This window comes from Triturus cristatus, chromosome 3_2 (assembly GCF_964204655.1).
Source record: "Triturus cristatus chromosome 3_2, aTriCri1.1, whole genome shotgun sequence".
In the NCBI taxonomy this organism is placed as follows: Eukaryota; Metazoa; Chordata; class Amphibia; order Caudata; family Salamandridae; genus Triturus; species Triturus cristatus.
Window position 1 is genome coordinate 988,567,709 of NC_140584.1, and position 21,606 is coordinate 988,589,314.

Sequence of the window (21,606 nt, forward strand, 5' to 3'; positions counted from 1 at the left end):
TTAGTTTGTCTGCCCTGGCGTTCAGTGAACCTGCCAGGTGTTGAACCACCAGAGATATGCCCTGATGTTCCAGCCATGTCCAAAGACAGAGAGCCTCTTGACATAGGGGCCACAACCCCACCCCGCCCTGTTTGTTGCAGTACCACATGACGGTGGTGTTGTCCATGAACACCTGCACTACTCTTCACCAGACAGAGGGAAGGAATGCTTTGAGTGCAAGACGGATCGCCCAAAGCTCCATAAGGTTGATGTGAAGCTCGGACTCCGCAGGAGACCAGAGGCCTCTGATCTCCGCCTCTCCCATGTGGCCGCCCCATCCCAGAAGCGATGCGTCTGTAATCACTGTGTGTTCTGGTTGGGGAAGTGAGAGGGATCTGCCACTGAACCAATCCTGGTTCGTGAGCCACCACTGCAATTGTCATGCAGTGCTCGCCGAGATCTGGATGTAATCGGACAAATTCCCCTGATGCTGCGCCCACTGGAACTTTAGGTCCCACTGCAGAGCCCGCATATGCCACCTGGCATGATCGACCAGCAGGATGTCGTGAGGCCCAGCAGCCTCAGAGTCATCCTGACCGAAACCCGGGACAGGGGCTGATGAAAGATCGGAATCATAGCCCGAATATCCCAGACTCGCTGTTCGGGAGGATAAACCCAAAACGGCGTCGAGTCCAGAACCGCTCTGATGAAGAGGAGCTTCTGAGAAAGGGTCAGGTGCAACTTCGGCACATTGATGGAGAACCCCAGCGAATGCAGGAGGTCAGCCGTAGTCTGGAGGTGGGAGACGACAACCTGGGGAGAGCCCGCCTTTAAAAGTCAGTCGTTGAGATAGGGGAAGGCTGGAAACCCTGATCTGTGCAGATGAGCTGCGACCACCGCCATCACTTTCGTGAACACCCGAGGGGCGCTGGTAAGGCCAAAGGGGAGCAAGGTAAACTGAAAGTGCTTGTGGCCTACCATGAAACCGCAGGTAATGCCTCTGGGCCGGCATGACGGGGATGTGAAAGTAAGCATCCTGGAAGTCTAACGTTACCATCCAGTCTCCAGGGTCGAGGGCAGAAAAGACCTGAGAGAGCGTCAGCATTTTAAACTTCTCCTTCCGGAGGAAGCGGTTGACGTTCCTGAGATCCAAGATAGGACGCAGGACTTTGTCCTTCTTGGGTACCAGAAAGTAGTGGGAATAGCAACCACAACCTACTTCTGGGGCAGGAACGCGCTCGATGGCACCCTTGGCCAAGAGTGCCGAAACTTCCTATTGGCGAAGGGCCAAGTGATCCTCCGACATGCGATGGTATTGAGGTGGCATGGAGGGAGGGGAAGTCTCGAAAGGGAGGGAGTAGCCCCTTCGGACTATTTGCAAAATCCACCTGTCCGACGTGATGGTGCGCCAGGTCGGACTAGGAGGGTTTGGAGGCTGCTGCAGAGGGGGCTGTGGTGGACTGGCCCTCTCGCTGGCCCCCAGAACCACGGCAGTGGTTCCCATGTCCCCAGCCACGCTGGGGCAGAACAGCCTGCGCTAGCCTGTGTCTCTGGGCGGTACGTAGTGGGGCACCCCCTCCATAGCCACGAAAGGTGCAAAAGACAGACTGCGCAGGGCGGGTGGGTGGTGGAGAGGCCCAAGGACCGTGCCGTAGTCCATAAAGCGCTCTAGTGTGTTATCTGCCTGGTCACAAAAAGGGGACGACCATCATATCCATAAGTGTGGATTGGACATCCCCTGAGAAACCAGTCGAACGCAATTAGCCGTAGGGCTACTGACGTGGCAATTGTTCTGCCAAGTGCGTCGGCGGTATCCAGCCCAAAGCGGATGGTAATGTTTGCTGAGTCTCTCCCTTCAGCAACCGCTCGAGAGAGCACGGCCCGGGCCTCCTCTGGACACTGAGGCAGCGCTGGTACAACCGTGTCCCACACAGAGTGGGTATAACGACCCAATAGCCATGAGGTGTTTACCGACTGCAGTACCAGGCTGGAGGAAGAAAACATCATCTTTCAAAGATGATCCAGCTTTTTGGATTGCCTTTCCGGGGGTGCGGTAGGGAATGTGTCCTTGGACGTAGAGGCTTTGGACTACCAAGCTCTCAGGGGTAGGGTGTTGGGAAAGGAAAGTGGGGTCGGGCAATCATCCTGTCCACAGGAGCCCCTGTGTTGGGCCTGGAACAAGTGCCCAAAAGGATGTTCGTCAGGGCTTCATTAAACGGCAACAGGGGTTCCGAAGATCTCGCTGCCGGTTGAAGCACCTCTGTCAGGAGGTTAGTCCTGACTGCCACCGTAGGTAGCTCGAGGTGGAGAGCCTCGGCCGTCCTACGCAACACCAGTGCCTATGACGCTCCTCTCTCCGTAGCCACGGTAGAAGGAGACAACATGCCAAGGTCTGGTGAGGTATCCAAACCACTGGCATCCCCCAGTTCCTCTCTCCAGTCCTGCTCATATTCCATCTGGTCTGTCAAAGGGTCTCCAGACACCTCCCAGTCCTCCTCACCCTCTTCTGGCTGCCAATCTGGTCTCAAAGAGCCAGGGTAGAACAGGGGCACAAAAGGACCCCTCGGCGCCGGATCCGGCGTGGGTCTGACTCTGTGTCTACCTCGAGGTGGAAGCCGGGGTCAACATCGGATGGGGACACAGCCGACGCCGGTGGCGGACGTAGTGCCGGTGGAATCAGCGCCAGGGGAGGCATTACGAAGTTGACCGGCTCCGAGCCTGGATCCAAGGGAACCCTGCGGTGCCGAAGACGCCGAAGGCCCCCAGCTGAGTCAGCAGGACCCGAAGATGCGGCGGGCTGCCCAAAGATGGCATGCATCGCTTCGTAGAAACTCCGAAGTTGGGCAGGGGTGCACCGGGAGGGAAACCCGGAGTCTACCCAGCGGGCTCCACACGCGGAGCCGCAGGAGGGGCACCACCCGCATCCCTCGTTGCGTCAGCCGATGGACAGGGAGAAGTCGAAGAGCAACAATGCTTCTTCGACTTCTTTTTGTGCTTCGACTTATCTGAAACCGAGTGCTAAGACATCAATGAAGAGTGGTGGAGGCTCTGCGACCGGTCCCTCGACCTCCTCTGCGACCGGGACCTCAAGTGGCGCGGAGCCGACTGCCGGGCCTCGAGCAGCTTTCAGGACCACTCCCACAAAGACTTCGTGCCATGGTCTGGCAGTCAGAGCAAGACTTGGGTCGTGGTCGCGCTCCAGGCAGTAGAGGCACACGCGGTGCGAATCCGTCACCGACAAGCCTTAAAACCGAGCATCCCTCGAGCACCAGGAGTCGAAGGACTCTAACTACAAAAAAGTCGAGAAAAAAGTGGAGTAAAAAATTGACTGGGGGTACTACTCTCTCTGGATCTGTGCTTGCTGGCGCGGAAAAAGAAAGAACTGACGTCAGCGCGCGAGGGCGGCATCTATGTAGCTACTGTGATGCCATCCCGGCAACCACAACACTGATGACAAACGCGATGTCGACCGACGCCACCTTCCGACGCGCAGGGGTACGCTGACGAAAAACTTTCCGGATCCAGTCTGACGTCTGGGGGTAATTCTAAGGTAAGGAATCTATAACTTTGAATGGTAATGGACAGCCAACAGCAAAAAATTGGTTAGCTTTGGAACAACCTGTAGTTTACTGTCCTTGGAAAATCTTAAAATTCAACCCAGTTCCAAGCATCTGGAATCTAGACAAGTATTAGTTAGGTTTTCCCACATGATGAAGCACAGGGTGTTTATAGGGATGACTAATTCAGACTACATTACTACTTTCTTATTGACTAGCGGACAAAAGTGAACTTAAAATCTGAATAAAACGTAAAAAAACACTTCTACAGCAAATCTAAAATATATATGTCAATAATACTAAAGCAATAATTCAATTTAGAAAAATGCTTAAAAAAATACTATAACATTGCAGACTGTTTGATTACAAATCTAGAGAACAGAGGAGTCTACTAGAGGACAACGTGGTGTAACCGGGGTGTTAATACCCTTTTCTGTATCACTCTCTACTTCTTTGTCTTTACATGCGTTTTTACAGGTGTCTCTCTATCACCCTGTTTCCCAACAGTGAGCCCTTTAACACAAATGATAGACTGTATAAGGAGGTGTGCCAGATATACATAATTTTCAATCTGTACGCTATATTAAAAAATTTCATTATTCTTACATCTTCCATAATTTAAAACCAGTCAACTATCTCATCAGCTCATGAAAGCTCATATGTATAATAATGACTATCAGAACGCGAGTTTATCCTATTGCTTTGTAATTCCATTCATTTTCATACCTAAGTGTATCACCATAAATTGCTTGGTTTCGGATTGCGTGAGGATCCTGTTATTTCAACCTTACATCAATGAAGATTCTTGTGCATTATTACTTACTAGTGTCTACTCATCTCAAATATACCAAACACATGTAAGCAGTTTTTTGATGTACAAGATGGAATAATAATTAGCCATAGATTGTGACAACTGTGAATTGAGCAATCTGGAGTGCTTCTACATACTAAATCTAGATTAAAGATCATTGGATTCTCAATAGGGAAAGTTATGAACGATTCTTAGATTATTTGCCCCTACCTAATTATCATTCCTACAACAACACGAGTATATGCTGCATTTCTGACCAATGCCACTGTACACAACTGTGCAACTACAGACACTTCGTTTCCCCTCTTTTGCCCTATTGCCAACATAATTCTATTCTTAGGAATACCTGTCTTTCATTTTACCAAATTCATAAACCTTTCCTTGTACAAGGTATTGGTTTTAAAAGTATGACATGCAAATGCTTGTGTGACTGGAGCGGGTATGTAAAGGTATAAAAATAAAATTAAAGAAACCTGCAATATGAAATTGTGTATTAAATAACAAAGACTGTTTAAAATCACACAAACGCAACTGAGTGTACTCACCTTCCCTTGCTGTCCTGCATGTTTGGATTGGCTCCTGCTTGCAAAAGTGCTTCAGCAATCTGTGACATTTCTGTCATCACATCTGCAGAGCATTTCTTGGGGCATTTTAATGCTACAAGATGCAGTGGTGTCTCCTGATCACCCGTGATGGCAGCATTTACGAGGGCACCATTTTTAATGAGGAAATTGGCAGAGAATCGGTCATCTTTCACAGAGGAAGAGAGAAAATTGATTATTAGCTTGAAAAGTACAGCCTGCATTGTAGTCAAACTCCAGGAAGCCTGAACTAGCTTACTAATTTGAAATTTGTGCACAAATCTTCTATAATTATTCGTGCACTAAACAGTTTTTGACTGTAGGAGTTAAAAGTCACTTATAATTACAATGAGCAGGGAACATGTGTACTTCATACTCAGCATAAGACAACACCAGACTTTTAGGTATATTATGGAATAAGTATATAAAAGCGAACTGTCTCCAGGTTACACCCTAAGATAATTTGAAAAAGTCGTTAAAAGTGACTCACGTTAAGCACTCTTGTATTTATAATACTTGCATGTAAATTCAATCCCTCTTCCTTTAGTCTTACAGAAGCACTCAATTGAGAAGCTCTCACCCCCCTACTCATCATCAGCAGAGCTTCCCTAACTCAAGGCATAATCGCAGAAGATCAGTGACTTCCATTTCTGAAGAAAATACTAGACCCGGAGGACCACTACCGGCCCATAACTCACCTGCCCTTCATTGGTGAGATTATCAAAAATGCAGTATATGCTGGACTCCAAAATCAACTATCTCCTCTACTACTATTAATTCATCTTCAGATCATGAGTCAGCAGAGACTGCTACTTTACAAATCATAAACCACGTCCTCCTGAGAACTGATAATCTCAGTACACAACAGAACAAATTATGTTAAATATTTTGATGTAGCTTCTAGTTGTCAGTTAAAGTTTCGCTGTGGAGGTTGCTGGGTGGCCTAAAAGTAGCAAATGAATCAAGTATAGAAAACTTCCGTCTAAGCTGAATACTTTGGCCAGTTTTCTTGTAATTGCTTCTGCCTGCCCACAATCTATAGCATGAACACACACACAACAAGCATTGACATAGCCAATAGGGCTCGCTTTTGGGACTTTATAAGTATTTAGTTATGCAGCACAATATCCTTGATGCAACAACATCACCTGTTGTATGGCTAAACACTTATAAGCTCCCAAAAGCGAGACCTATTGGCTATGCCAATGCTGGTTGTAAGTAGTACTTGGTGGTCATGTTGTCTGTGTGAATGCACACAGTCTTGTTACGCGGGGTGCGATAGGCACGCAATGGTAGCTGAACTGGCATTAGTCCCAGTATGTTGCTGCAGAGACCTCTGACCCTGAATTGTGAGCTTCGCCATGTGAGCACCTCACCCAATGGGCGAGGTATCTGTGTTGATGGTCACTTTAAATAACTTGCCCAGTAGGTTTTTATTGTTCCACCGTTGCAGTTTTGAAATTCTGAAAACTATACTCCACTAATACTAGATTGTCCCACTGTTCGGTCCCATGAGGCCACTATCTTGCAAGGCACTCTTGCAGAGAGTGCATGTGCAACTGCATGTTTGGGACTAGGGTAATGCAAGATGCCAAATTCCTAAAAGTTTCATTTTCTTGATCCTAAAGGACGGGGAGTCTGGTAAAGGGGGAGCAGTGATGGACGTGTAATCACACTCTCATTGCTGATCGGAGCTAAGGTACGTGACACCAGCTCAGTTAAAATAATACACGTCGGAACGAAGATTCAACAAACATTTAATTCTAAGCAGAAGCTCTGTTCAGCAACATTACTGATCGGAGCAAAAATATGTGACACCACACGATGTGAAAGACAATTTAACAAAGGAGTGAAATTGAAAAAAAGGAAGTGAAATTAAAAAAATGTGACCGCAGGGTTCGCAAAACAAATTCAGGAGCAATCATAATCGCGTTTATGCAATGTCCTCCACAATTACATATTAAATGCATGAAAAGGTAGGCAGCATTTAGGAATAGTATACAAGCAACAAAAAGATGCGCGGCCGCGAGACGCGTTCTGTGGTGGGGGAGGGGGAGGCGCAAAAGTGAAAGCAGGGTGGCTGGCGAGTGGTGTGCGATGTGCGCGCACCATGAAGAGAGAGGAAAGCCATATGGCGCCTCTGCTCGTCATTGTGCGCGTAACCGCACGCCCGTCGCCAGTGCACACGCCAGTGGGCTGAAGAGCTTCCCCAAACGGATTGCATGGCGGCACGATGCACGTGATTGTGCGCGTGCTCGCCATGCAATCCACTTTTGGGAGCCCCTCTTACTAGAGTCTTGCATAGCGATTGCTATCGCAATAGCTAGGCAAGTCCTAAAAATGACATACATTAACCCAGAAGGTGTAGTGACAGTTGTTTAAAGGGCTAAGCTAACTAGTGTGGTAACTCAAATAAGGCAGTGGCAAAGGATGTATTTTCAAACAGAAATGTTTGAACGAGGAGTGGAATGGGAAGAATGTAACATTTCTGGGTTGATGGAATTGCTTCAGTTACTCAGATAGAGCACAATAAACGACAGTCTTTTTGGTGGATTTTATACCTGGCAAGCTTGCTAGGCTAAATCAGTAGTTAAGCAAAAATCTCCAGCACTGGTCACCACAGGACAAGGTCACAAGCATAGCACTGGGAGTCTCTTAATCAATGTGCCAGTATATGATTCCTAAGGTAAAGTCCTTCAAGAGTGGCTTCTACACTCAATGGTTCTCTTTTGCAGTTCCCTTCTCCGATACCCGGGTTCCACAGTTTTCAGGGATGGTCATCAAGGCATGAGGTAAAGCAGCACTGGTCTCTTGAAGGAGAAGGAGAGTCCCAATGATGAAAGGGACAAGTTAGAGACTCTGTCTTTGCCCTGACACAGGTCAGTGTTTTGTTGCAATGTGTCAAAACACCCAAAAAGGAATAGGTTTCAAGTAGCAAAGCGTAGCACTTTTCAGAGAAACTGGACTATTTCTGTGTACTTTCAAATATCTCCAGAAACACCCTGCATAACCAATATGGCTTCTGATTCCTCACTCGTCAAAATGTACTTTTCTTGGCTACACTACATTATGGGAAGGACTGAATCCATTGAGGGGGAATATATCACCAGTAGCGTAATCTGGCCTTGCTTAGCAATGGTCAGTCCTCCTTTTACCCTTCCTTTGTAAGTAGCTTAGGAGCTTTTCCCAGGCAGGCCAAGCCAGACTTTACAGCACATTTTAACAAAGACTTGACCCCAACTTAAAGAAGGAACTAGATAAAAGAAGGACTTGTGTAGTGACAAATGACTTGAATCTCTCTTGTCTGGCAGCCATTACTATAACTGTGAGTAAGTTGTTTTGTATGAACCTGTGAACATATGAGGGTGTGAAGTTAAGAAGATCAAAGGTATTTAATCAGGTAAATTTGTTTATAGTTTGCAACATGGCAGACTGTTTATTACTCTCAATTAGTGAAATGTGTCATTATAGGCACTTCCTAGCATGCAAGGGTTCCCCATTTCATCATTTTGACTTTGTCTCAATGGGTCTTCCTGAGTGAGAAGGTTTACCCAGACATGGGTCCAAGGCTTTTTTAGGCAAGGGACTCAACCTTCCGCTCGTCAATGAGGGTAAAATGCTGAGGTTGTTTGTGTTCTGATGCAAAAGAGATGTGGCCTAACAGTTCAGGCTGGAGTGCTTAGTTAGGGCAAGGCCAAGATTGATTTGCATTCAGTTTGTCCCCTTCTGGAAGGTATATAGAGAAGTATCACAAATGCTAAAAGCGCTGTCAATCACTTCCACCGTTTACTGCAAATCTCTAATGGAAAAAATATGCTCAGATGTTGGCCTGAGTTCGCTGTGCCTAGGGACTCGAGCTATACCTCAACAATGAAGCACAAATAGGCAAACTGCATCTGGGATTTCATTTGATTTTATACAGAACAGGCGTGGCCTAGCAGTGGGGTTAGACTGCAACTTTGTCTTCACCCAAAAATGTTTTGCATATACTTTATTTACCGAAAAATTATATACCGATCTTGCAGACATAGCATTGCTGCAGAATTCAGGAGAAAAAAAACAGTGAGAGAACAATTTAGGTCAGAGGGGAGAAAGGGGTCAGAGGGTAAGATGCAGGAAGGAATATGCTACTTACCAGTATGCATCTGTTCTTGGCATGTAGAGCTGCAGAGTCACACACTGAGGATAAGATCGCCATCTGGTGTTGGGCTCGGATGATTGCAGGTTGTTGTTGTCTTCGGAAGAAGCCTTTGGTCACGAGGTTGGTGACTCCTCCCCTGGACAACAGTGCGCATGGGCATCCACTCCATCGGCAGATTGTTTTTCGCCATGATGGGAAAAGATGGAGTATATAGAAAAGAAAGAAAGGATGTCCATGTGTAATGTCTAAGTAAGACGGATGCTGGAACAGATACAGGTCCCGGGGAGGCGGGCGGGCGTGTGTGACTCTGCAGCTCTACATGCCAAGAACAGATGCATACTGGTAAGTAGCATATTCCGTTCGAGGCATATGAGCTGCAGATCACACACTGAGGATAGATTATACAGCAGTGCTCCCCTTAGCGGTGGTCGCCTGTATCCGTTGCAGCAGCTTGAAATAAAGTTTTTAGGACAGCCTGGCCCACGGAGGCCTGATGTTTGGCCTGCACGTCAACACAATAGTGTTTAGTGAAGGTATGCGTGGTAGACCATGTGGCTGCCTTGCAAATGTCTTCTAAGGGAATATTGCCTAAGAAGGCCATAGAAGCCCCTATTTTACGCGTGGAGTGCGCCCTAGGGGGAACTGTAAGTGTACGTTTAGCCTTGAGGTAGCATATTTGGATGCATTTAACTATCCACCGGGCTATTCCTGATTTGGAGATCGGGTTGCCTTTGTGTGGTGGCGCGAAAGCAACAAAGAGTTGTTTTGTCTTTCGAAAAGGTTTTGTCCTGTCGATGTAATAAAGCAAGGCTCTTTTGACATCTAAGGTATGTAGGGCCCTTTCAGCTACCGAGTCTGGATTTGGAAAAAAGACCGGTAGTTCTACTGATTGGTTAAGGTGGAAAGGGGAAATCACTTTTGGAAGAAATTTAGGGTTTGTCCTAAGAACCACTTTGTTACGGTGTAGTTGTAAGAAAGGTTCCTCAAGTGTAAGGGCTTGTATTTCACTTACTCTGCGCAGGGAAGTGATTGCGATAAGGAAAGCTACCTTCCATGTTAGGAATTGCAATTCACATTTGTGCATAGGTTCAAATGGGGGGCCCATGAGTCTTGTTAGAACCACATTGAGATTCCACACTGGTGCAGGTGGCAATCTTGGGGGAAGAATTCTTTTGAGACCTTCCATAAAGGCTTTGATGGCTGGTACCTTAAAAAGGGACAGGTGTTGCCTATTTTGCAAGTAGGCTGCCAAGGCTGCTAGGTGTAAACGTATAGAGGAATACGCTAGATTGCATCTTTGCAAGTGTAGTAGGTAGCAAATGATGTTTTGGATGGAAGCATCCAATGGATGTATGTCATTATTAGCGCAGTAGATGGCAAATCGTTTCCATTTAGCGGCATAACACGCTCTAGTAGTAGGGCGTCTGGCTTCTTTTATGATATTCATACAGTCTGGAGGGAGATTGAGGTAACCGAACTCTAGGACCTCAGGAGCCAGATCGCTAGATTCAGTGTTTGAGGATCTGGGTGTCTGATTTCTCCATGGTTCTGGGTTAACAGATCTGGGGAGAGGCGTAGCTTTTGATGTGGAACTAAAGATAGTTCCAGAAGTGTGGTGAACCACGGTTGACGTGCCCAAGTGGGAGCCACTAGTATTAGTGTTAGTGACTGTTGTTTCAGTTTGCGTACCACAAATGGAACTAGTGGGAGAGGCGGAAAGGCGTACGCAAATCTGCCTGACCAGTTCATCCATAGGGCATTGCCCTTCGACTGTGGGTGTGGAAACCTGGCGGCGAAGGTTGGGCATTTTGTGTTTTCGGGAGTGGCGAACAGGTCTATGTCTGGTTGTCCCCACTTTTGGAAGAAGGGGAGTAGAACCTTGGGGTGTAGTTCCCATTCGTGGATCTGTTGTGTGTGGCGACTTAGGAGGTCGGCCACTTGATTGTGGATCCCTGGGAGATGTTCTGCTAACAGGTAGATGTTTTGGGGAATTGCCCATCTCCAGATTTGCTGTGCCAGTTGGGACAGTTGGAGAGAGTGTGTCCCTCCCTGTTTCTGTATATAACACATTGTCGTCATGTTGTCTGTGCGTATGAGGACAGTTTTGTTCTTCAGGTGAATTTGAAAGGATTTTAGTGCTAGGAACACTGCTAAGAGTTCCAGGTGGTTGATGTGGAGCAGTTTTTGTTGACTGGTCCATCTGCCCTGAGTGGTATGGTGAAGGAGGTGGGCTCCCCACCCCGTGAGAGATGCGTCTGTAGTTAGCACAACTTGTGGAAGAGGCTCTAAGAACGGTCTCCCTTTGGACAGGTTGATGGTGTTCCACCATTTCAGTGAGCGAAGTGAGCGACTGTCCACCAACACCAGATCGGTAAGTTGTCCGTGAGCTTGGTTCCACTGTTGTGCTAAGCATTCCTGTAAGGGACGCATTTGAAGTCGTGCGTGTGGGACTATGGAGATGCATGACGCCATCATGCCTAGGAGCTGCATGAACACTCTTGCTGGAAGAGATGGATGAGTTTGAAATTGAGAGATGAGATTTTGTATACTGGCTATCCTGGCAGTGCTGGGATAGGCAATGGCTTTGGATGTATCTATGGTTGCTCCTAGATACTGATGTAAGTGGGAAGGTTGTAGGTGGGATTTGGGGTAGTTGATAGTGAATCCCAAATCGTGGAGAGTTTGAATCGTGCGATGAGTGTGGAGAACGCATTTTTGGTATGTATTGGCTTTTATGAGCCAATCGTCCAGATAGGGGAAGACATGGATCTGTTGTCTTCTGAGATGCGCTGCCACGACTGCTAGGCACTTGGTGAACACTCTGGGTGCCGTGGTTACTCCGAATGGGAGAACTGTAAATTGATAGTGTTGCCCATCTACCACAAATCGTAGATATTTTCTGTGAGCGGGATGCATAGGGATGTGAAAGTATGCGTCCTTGAGGTCCAATGTGGCGAGGAAGTCTCCCTGTTGTAAAAGTGGGAGGACTTGTTGGAGAGTGGTCATGTGAAAATGATCCGAATGTATATACTGGTTTAGCAGTCTGAGATCCAGTATGGGCCTTAGTGTTTTGTCCTTTTTGGGAATGAGGAAGTATAGAGAATATACCCCTTTTCCCTGCTGTTGAAGGGGGACTGGTTCTATCGCATGTTTTTGTAACAGGGATTGAACTTCTTGTTTGAGGAGAGAGAGATGATGCGAGGACATTGGACGTTGTTTGGGTGGTATGTTTGGGGGGGATTGTATGAGTTCGAGGCAGTAGCCAGACTGGATAATTTGTCTTACCCACCTGTCTGTGGTGATGGAAGTCCAGACAGGTAGGAATTGTTGGAGTCGCCCCCCGACCGGAGTGGAATGGTCTGGGGGGAGTGGTGGCAAGTCACTGTTTGGTGGCTGGTGAGGTGCGGGTGTTGTTGTTGTTGCCCCGCCCTCGACCTTTGTTATTGTTTCCCCTATAACCTCCCCGGAAATAACCTCTGTTAGGGGATGTTTGTCCAGAATTTTTAAAGGTGGACGTGGTCTCAGTTGATGTGTTTTTGGAGCCTCCTCTATAAAAGGAGCGACGAAAGGAACCCCGGTTTTGAGGAGACTGCAGTGCTCCCATAGACTTGGCAGTTTCATTATCCTTTTTCATTTTTTCTAATGCAGTATCCACTGCAGGGCCAAATAGCTGCTCTTGGTTGAAAGGTTGAGCTAGAATTGCGGTTTGAACCTCCGGTTTAAAACCGGAAATACGGAGCCAGGCATGTCGTCTGAGTAAGACGCTAGTATTGACCGCTCTAGAAGCAGTGTCTGCTGCATCTAAGGCGCATTTAATGGAGGCATTAGATATTAATTTGCCTTCTTGGATGAGGTCAGAGGCCTGGGACTTAAAGGGTTCAGGCAGATGTTGCATAAGGTCCTCAAGTTGGTCATAATGCGCTCTATCATACCTGGCTAACAGGGCCTGGGTATTCGCAATACGCCAATGGTTAGCCGCCTGCGCGGCGACCCGTTTGCCTGAGGCTTCTAAAAGCTTAGACTCTTTGTCTGGGGGAGGCGTTTCTCCAGTTGTCTGTGAGTTAGCGCGCTTCCTGGCATTTGATACGACTAAGGAGTCTAAAGGGAGCTGGGCCTTAATGTATGCAGGGTCTTGCGGGGCTGGTCGGTACTTTTTTTCGATGCGTGGGTTGAGAACCCTAGCTCGAACAGGGTCCTTAAAGACTTCAGTAGCATGCTTTATAACCCCTTTGATCATGGGCAGTATGTGCACAGTCTTTTGTGACTGCTCAAAGGTATCAAGGAGAAAGTCCTCTTCAAGGGCGTCTGTGTGCATTGTGACGCCGTGGAATGTTGCTGCCCTATTTATAAGTTGGCCGAACCCTAGGTGGTCATCAGGAGGGGAGGGCTTGGAGGGGTAGGTAGTGGGGTCAGGCATGTCAGGTATAGGATAAGACCAGTCATCCATGGGTGCTGGGTCTGGGAACGTAAAAGGGTCGTTTGGATCAACAGGATCATTAAATAAATCAGGGTCCGCCCCTCCCCCTAAGTCATCATTATCATCCTGTGGAGGAGGTGAATGATAGGGAGATGGTAAAGGTAAAGGTAAAGGAGAATCAGGAGGAGGAGGGGGGGACGGGTTAGGAGGTAAAACAGGAGAGGAAGGACGAAGTGGTGAAGTAGCACAGTCCTTTTTCCGTATGGGAGCTGGGGGAGGTGTAGTGTCCAGCTTCCGCTTTTTATATGGGATGGCAGTCACATGTCCCGTGTTAGGGTTGATGTAGATCCGCTTTTGAGAAGGATCTGGTCGAAAAAGTTCATCTGGCTCCGAAGGTGGTGTCTGCGATGTCCGCTTCGGGTCTTTATGAGCTTTTTTCGGCGGGGACGCAGTTTTCGGCGCCGATGATTTTTTCGGGTCCGATGGATTTTTCGGAGCCGACTGAGTTTTCGGTGCAGACTGAGGTTTCGGTGCCGACTGAGGTTTCGGTGCCGATGGACTTTCAGGCATCGATGTTGAAGAACGTCTCGGTGCCGGTGGAGACTTCGGTGCCGAGGAACGTTTCTGTGCCGAAGGAGATTTCGGTCTTGGAGCCTGTTTCGGTGCCGACAGTGGGATTTTGGGTGCCGAGGGTGTTAAAGGCACAATCAGGTGAGGTTTGCTCGAGCCCGAGCCACCCACAGGCTTAGATGTCTTCGGAGCCGGGCCCGAGGGCGGGGCTTCTGAAGAGGATTTCCGGTCGCGACTGGGCCCAGCTGGCGGAGTCTTGACCAATGCTTTTTTGGATGGGGCAGGGGCAGGGGGGGTGGTACTCACACGCTGCCCTGGAGTGATGAGGTCATCGGAATCGTCGGCCTCGGACACGATCTCGAGATCTTCGGTGTCGTCTTCGGGAACATCTTGAGCAAAGATGTCCTCCGGTTCTGGAGCTGGTTTGGCCATAATATGGCGTCGAGCTCTTCGGTCCCGGAGGGTCTTCTTCGAACGGAAAGCGGAACAAGCTGGACAGGTGGACTCGTTGTGTTCCGGCGACAGGCAGAGGTTACAAACCTCGTGGTGGTCACTGTGGGGGAACTTCGCTCCACACTGGGGGCATTTTTTGAAGGGTGTCCTGTCCATCAGCCGCTTGCGGAACCGGTCCGAGTTGAGTTCGACGTCGATGGAATGAAGATTAAGTATTTAAAATGATTGCTAGAAGTTTTCTGCTGGAGCGGAAAAAAGTTCATCCGAACCCAATGGCGGAAAAAAACAATCTGCCGATGGAGTGGATGCCCATGCGCACTGTTGTCCAGGGGAGGAGTCACCAACCTCGTGACCAAAGGCTTCTTCCGAAGACAACAACAACCTGCAATCATCCGAGCCCAACACCAGATGGCGATCTTATCCTCAGTGTGTGATCTGCAGCTCATATGCCTCGAACACTAAATTTCAGAAGAGATGCTTGTAGTTCAAATTGCAAGACTAAAATAAGTCATACTCAAGCAATATCGGAGGTGAGATGGCACTGCGGTTGCAATGCAATTTTGTAAATGCAACGGTTAGTTTTCTCATATAAAATAAATAAAACATTTAAAACAATTCTGATAGAAAGGGTTTTCAAATTTTTACATAAATGTCTCTAATCTTCCTCAGTGTGAGAGGGGAAGAGGCAGATTAATAACAATGGAAGCTTGCATATACTTTTTCAAGTTTGTTTTGCAATATCTGAGGATGAGAAAGGAGATGGGTGCAGGAAATATTGTTGCTAAAGAGCACTCTCTGAGGCAGAAGACAGTGTTGAACTTGATGTACATGGTTTATCTTTTTAAGCAATGACATTAGTCAAACTACAAAATGAATGCTACCCATAGGAGGCCGACGTTTCTTAAAAAGCATCGTTATTCATGCGATTTCTGTTACCTTCAGATTTTCGTCACCAATTCCTGGTTGATATCGAATAGTAGAAAAGCTTGGTGTAATAACTCAGACAGTGTTTTTTAAGCAACATGTCTACAACCTGTGGTTTTTTGCAAATTACATTTTAGGGGAATAAACAGAAGGGAAGCCAATGCATCCAGCTAAGGACCATACTGTCCATTTTGCACAAAAAACAATCTCAATTTGTTATTTGGTCGAGGGGCGTTATTGGACAATATAGTTCCAAGTGTTACTGTGTCAAGCTGATGTCTTTCAATCCTTGTCACCCAGTATATGGCATACTGTGCTAGCGCTGCCAAGAAAACATTGTTCATATGATTGTGTAAACCTTTCCCAGTTTACTCACTGGACCTTATTACCCCAGACAAGAGTGCGGAGAATGGTGAACATATTTCTCCCTGGGGTGATAGGTCTATTAATGAAAAGATTAAGGAGCATCAGCATCTTTAATAATGCCACCCTATGGAGAGGGAAGTTCAAACCACCACTCCACCTGCACGAAAGCTTATTAAGCACTGGGTCATAGTTCTCCCCACAGATGGATTCCCCATTTCTGTTTACCTCTATCGCCTAATAGCGGGCAGAGTCCTCTCTCAAGGACAGAGGGAACTCTAGAGTGATTCTACTAATGTCACGAGTAAGAAGAAATATTTTGGACTTTACTCAGTTAATTCTTAGTCTAGCATAACGACCAAATCAGATGTTGTCATGGAAAATGGGGCTGAGGTTTATCTTTTGATTTTTAACAAATAAGAAAATAAGATGATGTTGTAGAGTATGGGGAGAGTAAGAATCTTTGTGTTGGAAACGCAATACCTCTCTTGCTATGTCTCTCACATAACATTGAAGCAAGAGGATCAATGGCCAGGGCTAACGGTAATAGTGACAGGAGACAACCTTGTCATGTGCCATTGCCCATATCAAATGTAAGGGATAGATAACCATTTACCTGTACCCTTACCGCTGGGGAATAATACTATAGTTTTGTCAGTCAGTGGAACTATTGCCCCAGTCCCATTTGGCGCATGATGGCAAACAAAAAATGGCATTCAAGTGAGTCAAAGATCTTCTTGGCGTCCAGAAGCACCAAGACTGTCCAAACCTCTGACAAAATACCATGGAGCATAGCCAAAAGTTGGAAGATGTTAGAGGTGGCTCTACCAGGAAAGGACCAGTTTGGTCATTAGAGGACTGAGCACGTTGGCTAGCAAGCGAGCAAGGATTTTGTCATTACAATTTGTAAATTGAGGTAATTTATGGACAAGTTATTTTTTTAAACATAATGGGGAGCTCTCTAGGCTCTCTATTATGACAAGATCTTCAAAGTGCAGTTTACACCACACTTGGGTGTATTTAAATTGAATAATTAGCACTGATAATGTTAACAAAATAAGGATGTTTTGAGGATTTTCAATAGCAATTTTGATTATGAGCTTCTCCACTGCATCATATAGAAAAACCTCGCTCCTTTAGAAAATCAGATTCTGGCTGGAGATCTGCTTTTCCAAGAAATTAGGTTACTTACATTATTTTTTAAGTAATTAAGTAGTATTCAATCAATAATAATGATAAGTATTGCAGACAAACTGCAAATAATGAAAAAGTAATGAGCCTGCCATTGAGAGAACACAGAACACCACAATAATTGATAAGGTTTTCTCTTTCTAGGGGAAGAAATATTATGCACCACTGCTCACCTCGCTGTATTGCTTTATGAAGAAGACTCCAGCCCTTATTATCGACAATGTCCACATCTGCTTTATTATTCACGAGCGTAGTAGCAATGCTCTCTAGCCTCCTTGAAAGGGCCAGATCCAAGGCCAGGTCTCCATTCTTATCCGGTTCATTTAGTTTTCCAGGCAACTTAAAAACAAAAATGTACGCAATTATTTCACTGCAAATTAGCAGAACCTACTTCATTGATTGGAAGTATACACGAGGGAAGCACGAGTAAATAATGACTAACCAGAGCTGTTGCATGCCATGTGGGAAATTCAAGGAATAAGTCATAATGCCTCTTTATATTTTTTTAAATAATAAGCATCAAATGAACCCACTATAGACACTGCTTCAAACTGAATCTCAAACAATCACAACATCTATATAAAAAGGTGTATTCAATAATGTCAATGTTTTTTATATTTGCCATTGTCATTTGGCACGTATACAATCAGCCAATATGCAACACACTATTAATTACCTCTTTACATGACATTCAATAAAAACATACAAAACACATAAACCCTATTTTAAATCAAATGAAATTCTCAGAAAGCCAATTCTGAAATCTATATTTATAGCAATACGGATCATGGTATCTTGAAATATAGTGAAAGGATGCTGCAGGAAAGCAAGCAAGCAAGCAGGCCTGGGACACCTATTAGACAGCCAATGGAACTCACTGACTAGGTGTTCAATCCTAGAATACAAGCATTACATTTTGTCTGGTGCAGAATCTGCACAAAAAAAAATCTAGAATACCTGAGGCTAATGTGTCCAATGTAGAGCCAGGAGGGCCATATTTATAACGAAGTTATCAAGACAACCACTGACTATGTAGACGATTCCCTTTATATTTGGAAATAAAGATGAAACTGCACACTGTGAATCATCCAAGTCCTAGGTGATGATCCAAGGTGATATCAATTCAGTTTCTGCATGAAATCAATTAAATAACCTTCACTGGTCATAAACTCACGGTGCTGCTTTAGTGGCCAAGGGGTCATTCTATATTGTACGTAATCTGGCAAACTCTTCAGCATTTTCTACAAGATAAATACCAGCTTGAACAGGAATATTCTTTAATTTCTGAAGTTCTAAACCAAATCCTTAGATTATTGAGAAAGAATTACGTACTTATTCAGTTCTTCAGATGATGCAAGATTTGTCTTTCATCATAAACCTAGTCCATTTCCTTTAACAAACCTGGCTGTTCTTGCTTTTTAGACTTAGATTTTTAACATGTAAACTCTCATTAAATTGTTTGTTATATGAACGGATAGGAACCCCAGGTTGGGCATGATTCATGGTACATCTTATAATGTAAGTATAATTATACATTTGTAATGAGAAACAAATTATAGTATTTAAATGTATCTGAATGGATATTCTGATAACTTTTCATGAATCTGTCTCTACTGGAATAGCTGACTGAATTAAGCAATAAAATCTGAAGTAATGGAATGCAGAGTCTATGTAAATAGGAGCTGCATAGCTACATAAACACTTAAAACACACATGTTAAGGCACACTTCTAGCCTGCCAGATGTTTCAATCCCCTTCAGTTATTATTGAGCACTACACGAATTCTATATATTTCTTAACTCTATGAAATCACCCACATTCAATAATCATCTCCAATGCAAGAAGGATCTCACATACTTCACCCAATGCTTCCCGAATTTGGCACACTATTACTACCAACAACGCTTTCTAGGGTACCAGCAAACCTGACAAAGCGATCTTACACTCTTCACTAACATGTGTAAAACAAATTCCACAGCCATCACGTACGACTCTCCCAGCTTCCCACATAAGTGTAGATGTACACTCTGCTGACCGGCATAGTTGGTAAAAACTCAATAGATACTGGTTCTTTGAACCACACCAGTTATATTAATTAATGTGTAACATAAATGTAGCAAAAGACAATATGTCAAATAACATGTGCCTATACATGTGCATAATCAAATATTTCTTCTACTGGTAATGTTTGATGTAGTGGTGAAAAAGTTCAATACTCATACCTGTGAATCCATTTCTATCAAGTACAAAAATACAACATCTTCCCTTTCCACTTTAATGGCTTTGTGCAATGGGTACTCGGTCTTTGATTTGATCATTTTGTACAAAAGTTGTGCACTCATGCTGCTGAAATCTTCTTTCCGCAGGTCATCCTGTGAATAAATTGACAACAAATATTAAGAAACAAAGAAATGGTGAAAACTACAGCGAAACACCTACGTTATGTTTAGGATCAGTCCTAAGTTATTTACAACCTTGTACTCAATTAGGCCTTAGTTAACAGCATTTTGACACATTTTCCCATCACATACATCCCAAAAGAATAAGTTACTTAACTTTGGTAACGCCTTATCTGGTAGATACTCTATCTAGCCACAGATTCCTTACCTTAGAATATTCCCCAGGCATCAGTCAGACTGGATATGGACATTTTTCGTGAATAGTACACTGAGCACTGGAAGTGACGTGAGGAGTGCCTATATAGGCGCCACCCAGCATGCAGATGCCAGTTTATTTTTGTGACTTTCCAAGCTAGAAGTGGAGAGCCACGAAGAAAACGGACCACTAGTGTGTGGATCTAGGGCCATCAAAAGAGAACAGCCCTATACCTAGAAATCTGTTTGCAGAGCGGGGAGGATGGTTGGGTTGCTAAGAAATCTGGAGCTAGAGTCTCTACCAGATAAGGCATTAACAAAGGTAAGTAACTTGTTCATTAGATAGAGGCTCCTAGCCGCAGATTCCTTACCTTAGAATAAATACCCAAGCAATACCTCCCCGGTGGCGGGTCTGCGAACATAATTCAAACTCGGAATTACCGCAGGACTAAATGGGCAAAGTTCCCATCCCGACAGCCCTGACTGTACAGGCAGTAATGCTAGGTGAACGTGTGCAGAAAGGCTAACGCAGTGGTCGCAGTCTAGGGTCTGGTGGAATGGGGTTGCTTCATGGCCTATGCTTAACAGATTTTGATACAGAGCACGATCTCCCAGGACATGGCCAATTCTGTACCGCTCTCTCTTTCTGGGCTCCGACATACCCCATGAAAAGTAGGTCGTCCATCTGGAACTTTTTTGTGCGGTTAAAGTAGAAAGACCACGCTCTTTTTGGGTACAGTCGGTGTAGTCTCTCCTTCCCCTTAGAGGGGTGAGGCAGAGCGTAAAATGTTGGCAGGGTGATGGACTGGGCTAAATGAAAGTGAGTGACTACCTTCTGTAGGAAGGAAGCTCTAGAGCAAAGTACCTGCTTCTCTGGGAAGATGCTGAGGTACGGAGACTTAGATGAAAAAGCCTGAAGCTCACTGACCCTCTGGGCAGATGATATCGCAACTAGAAAGGCTGTCTTGATAGTAAGAAGCCTCATTGGACAGTTGTGCAACAGCTCGAAAGAAGCACACATTAAAAAAGTTGGAGGTTACTGCTGCAGGGAGGGCAGGGCTCAGATGGGGTCACTCCCGGCTGAAGCACCTTCGTCAAGACGTTTATCTTGACAGCCACTGTGGGTAGCTGAAAGTCCAGGAACTCAGCTGCCAGTCTCACCACCACTGCAAATGACGCTCCCTCCTCCATGGCCATGGTAGGAAAGACCAAGCCAGTCTCTGAGGAGGTGTCCAGTCCGCTGACATTCACCAGATCCTCACTCCAAGTGTCCTCCAAATACTAGGGGCTGGTATTCTTTGGGGTCCAGTGGCCCCTCCTATTCTTCCCCAAGTCCTAACCCAGAGGAATAGGGCACAGTCTCCAGCCTGGAGGGAGTGCTTCCTGTAGGCGCCAGGGTAGGCGTCGGACAATGCCCATCAGCTCTGTGCCGGAGTCAGAGATGAGAATGGGGGTGGCGTCACTGGGAAGAATGAAGGCAGAACCAGGGAAGGCCGAGGTGGCTCAACTGGTGTCGGTCTGGATCAGTCTAAGGATCCAAGGGCTCGAATGACACCCTGGGTGAACCAGTCGGCTGAATACCTGTAGGGGCCTGTGCTAAACCCACAGGGCCCAGAAGTGGGGGCAGGCCGCCCTAATATGAGGTGCATGGCTTCATAATATTCACAGAGTTCGGCAGGGATCACTCGGCTCCAGGAAACTCTGCGAGGTGCTGAGACAGCCCAGGCATAGGCTCAACCACGGTGCCAGGCCTAGAATGCTGAGGTTCCCTCATCTCGTCTGATGATTTTGCCAGACAGAGTGAAGTCAAAGATCTCTTTGGCTTCTTACTCTTTTTCTTCTTGTGGGGCTTACGAGAATGCTCGGACAGCTTCAACTTCATGATCAATGGGTCCATGACCGATCCCGGGACCTTCCTCTAAACCAGGACCAAGACAGCCGCATGTCGAGCGGCAAAGAGCATGAGGGACTGATCCCTTAAGGCCTTGGGGTGCATGGCACAGCAATCGACGAAGGTCTTGGCAA

At 46.0% G+C, this 21,606-nt stretch overlaps 1 protein-coding gene across 3 annotated transcripts in view; it reads right to left on the minus strand.

Moving 5' to 3' along the window:
* Nucleotides 1–21,606, minus strand: part of ANKFY1 (ankyrin repeat and FYVE domain containing 1) — a 506,490-nt gene that overhangs the window by 234,544 nt on the left and 250,340 nt on the right. For all 3 annotated transcript variants that reach the window (XM_085649582.1, XM_085649583.1, XM_085649584.1), the window contains exons 6-8: nt 19,210–19,359; nt 17,161–17,326; nt 4,893–5,097 (exon numbers count right to left, since the gene is read on the minus strand). In XM_085649582.1, coding sequence (XP_085505708.1) covers nt 4,893–5,097; nt 17,161–17,326; nt 19,210–19,359 — 521 coding nt within the window. The remainder of the gene's footprint in view (nt 1–4,892; nt 5,098–17,160; nt 17,327–19,209; nt 19,360–21,606) is intronic.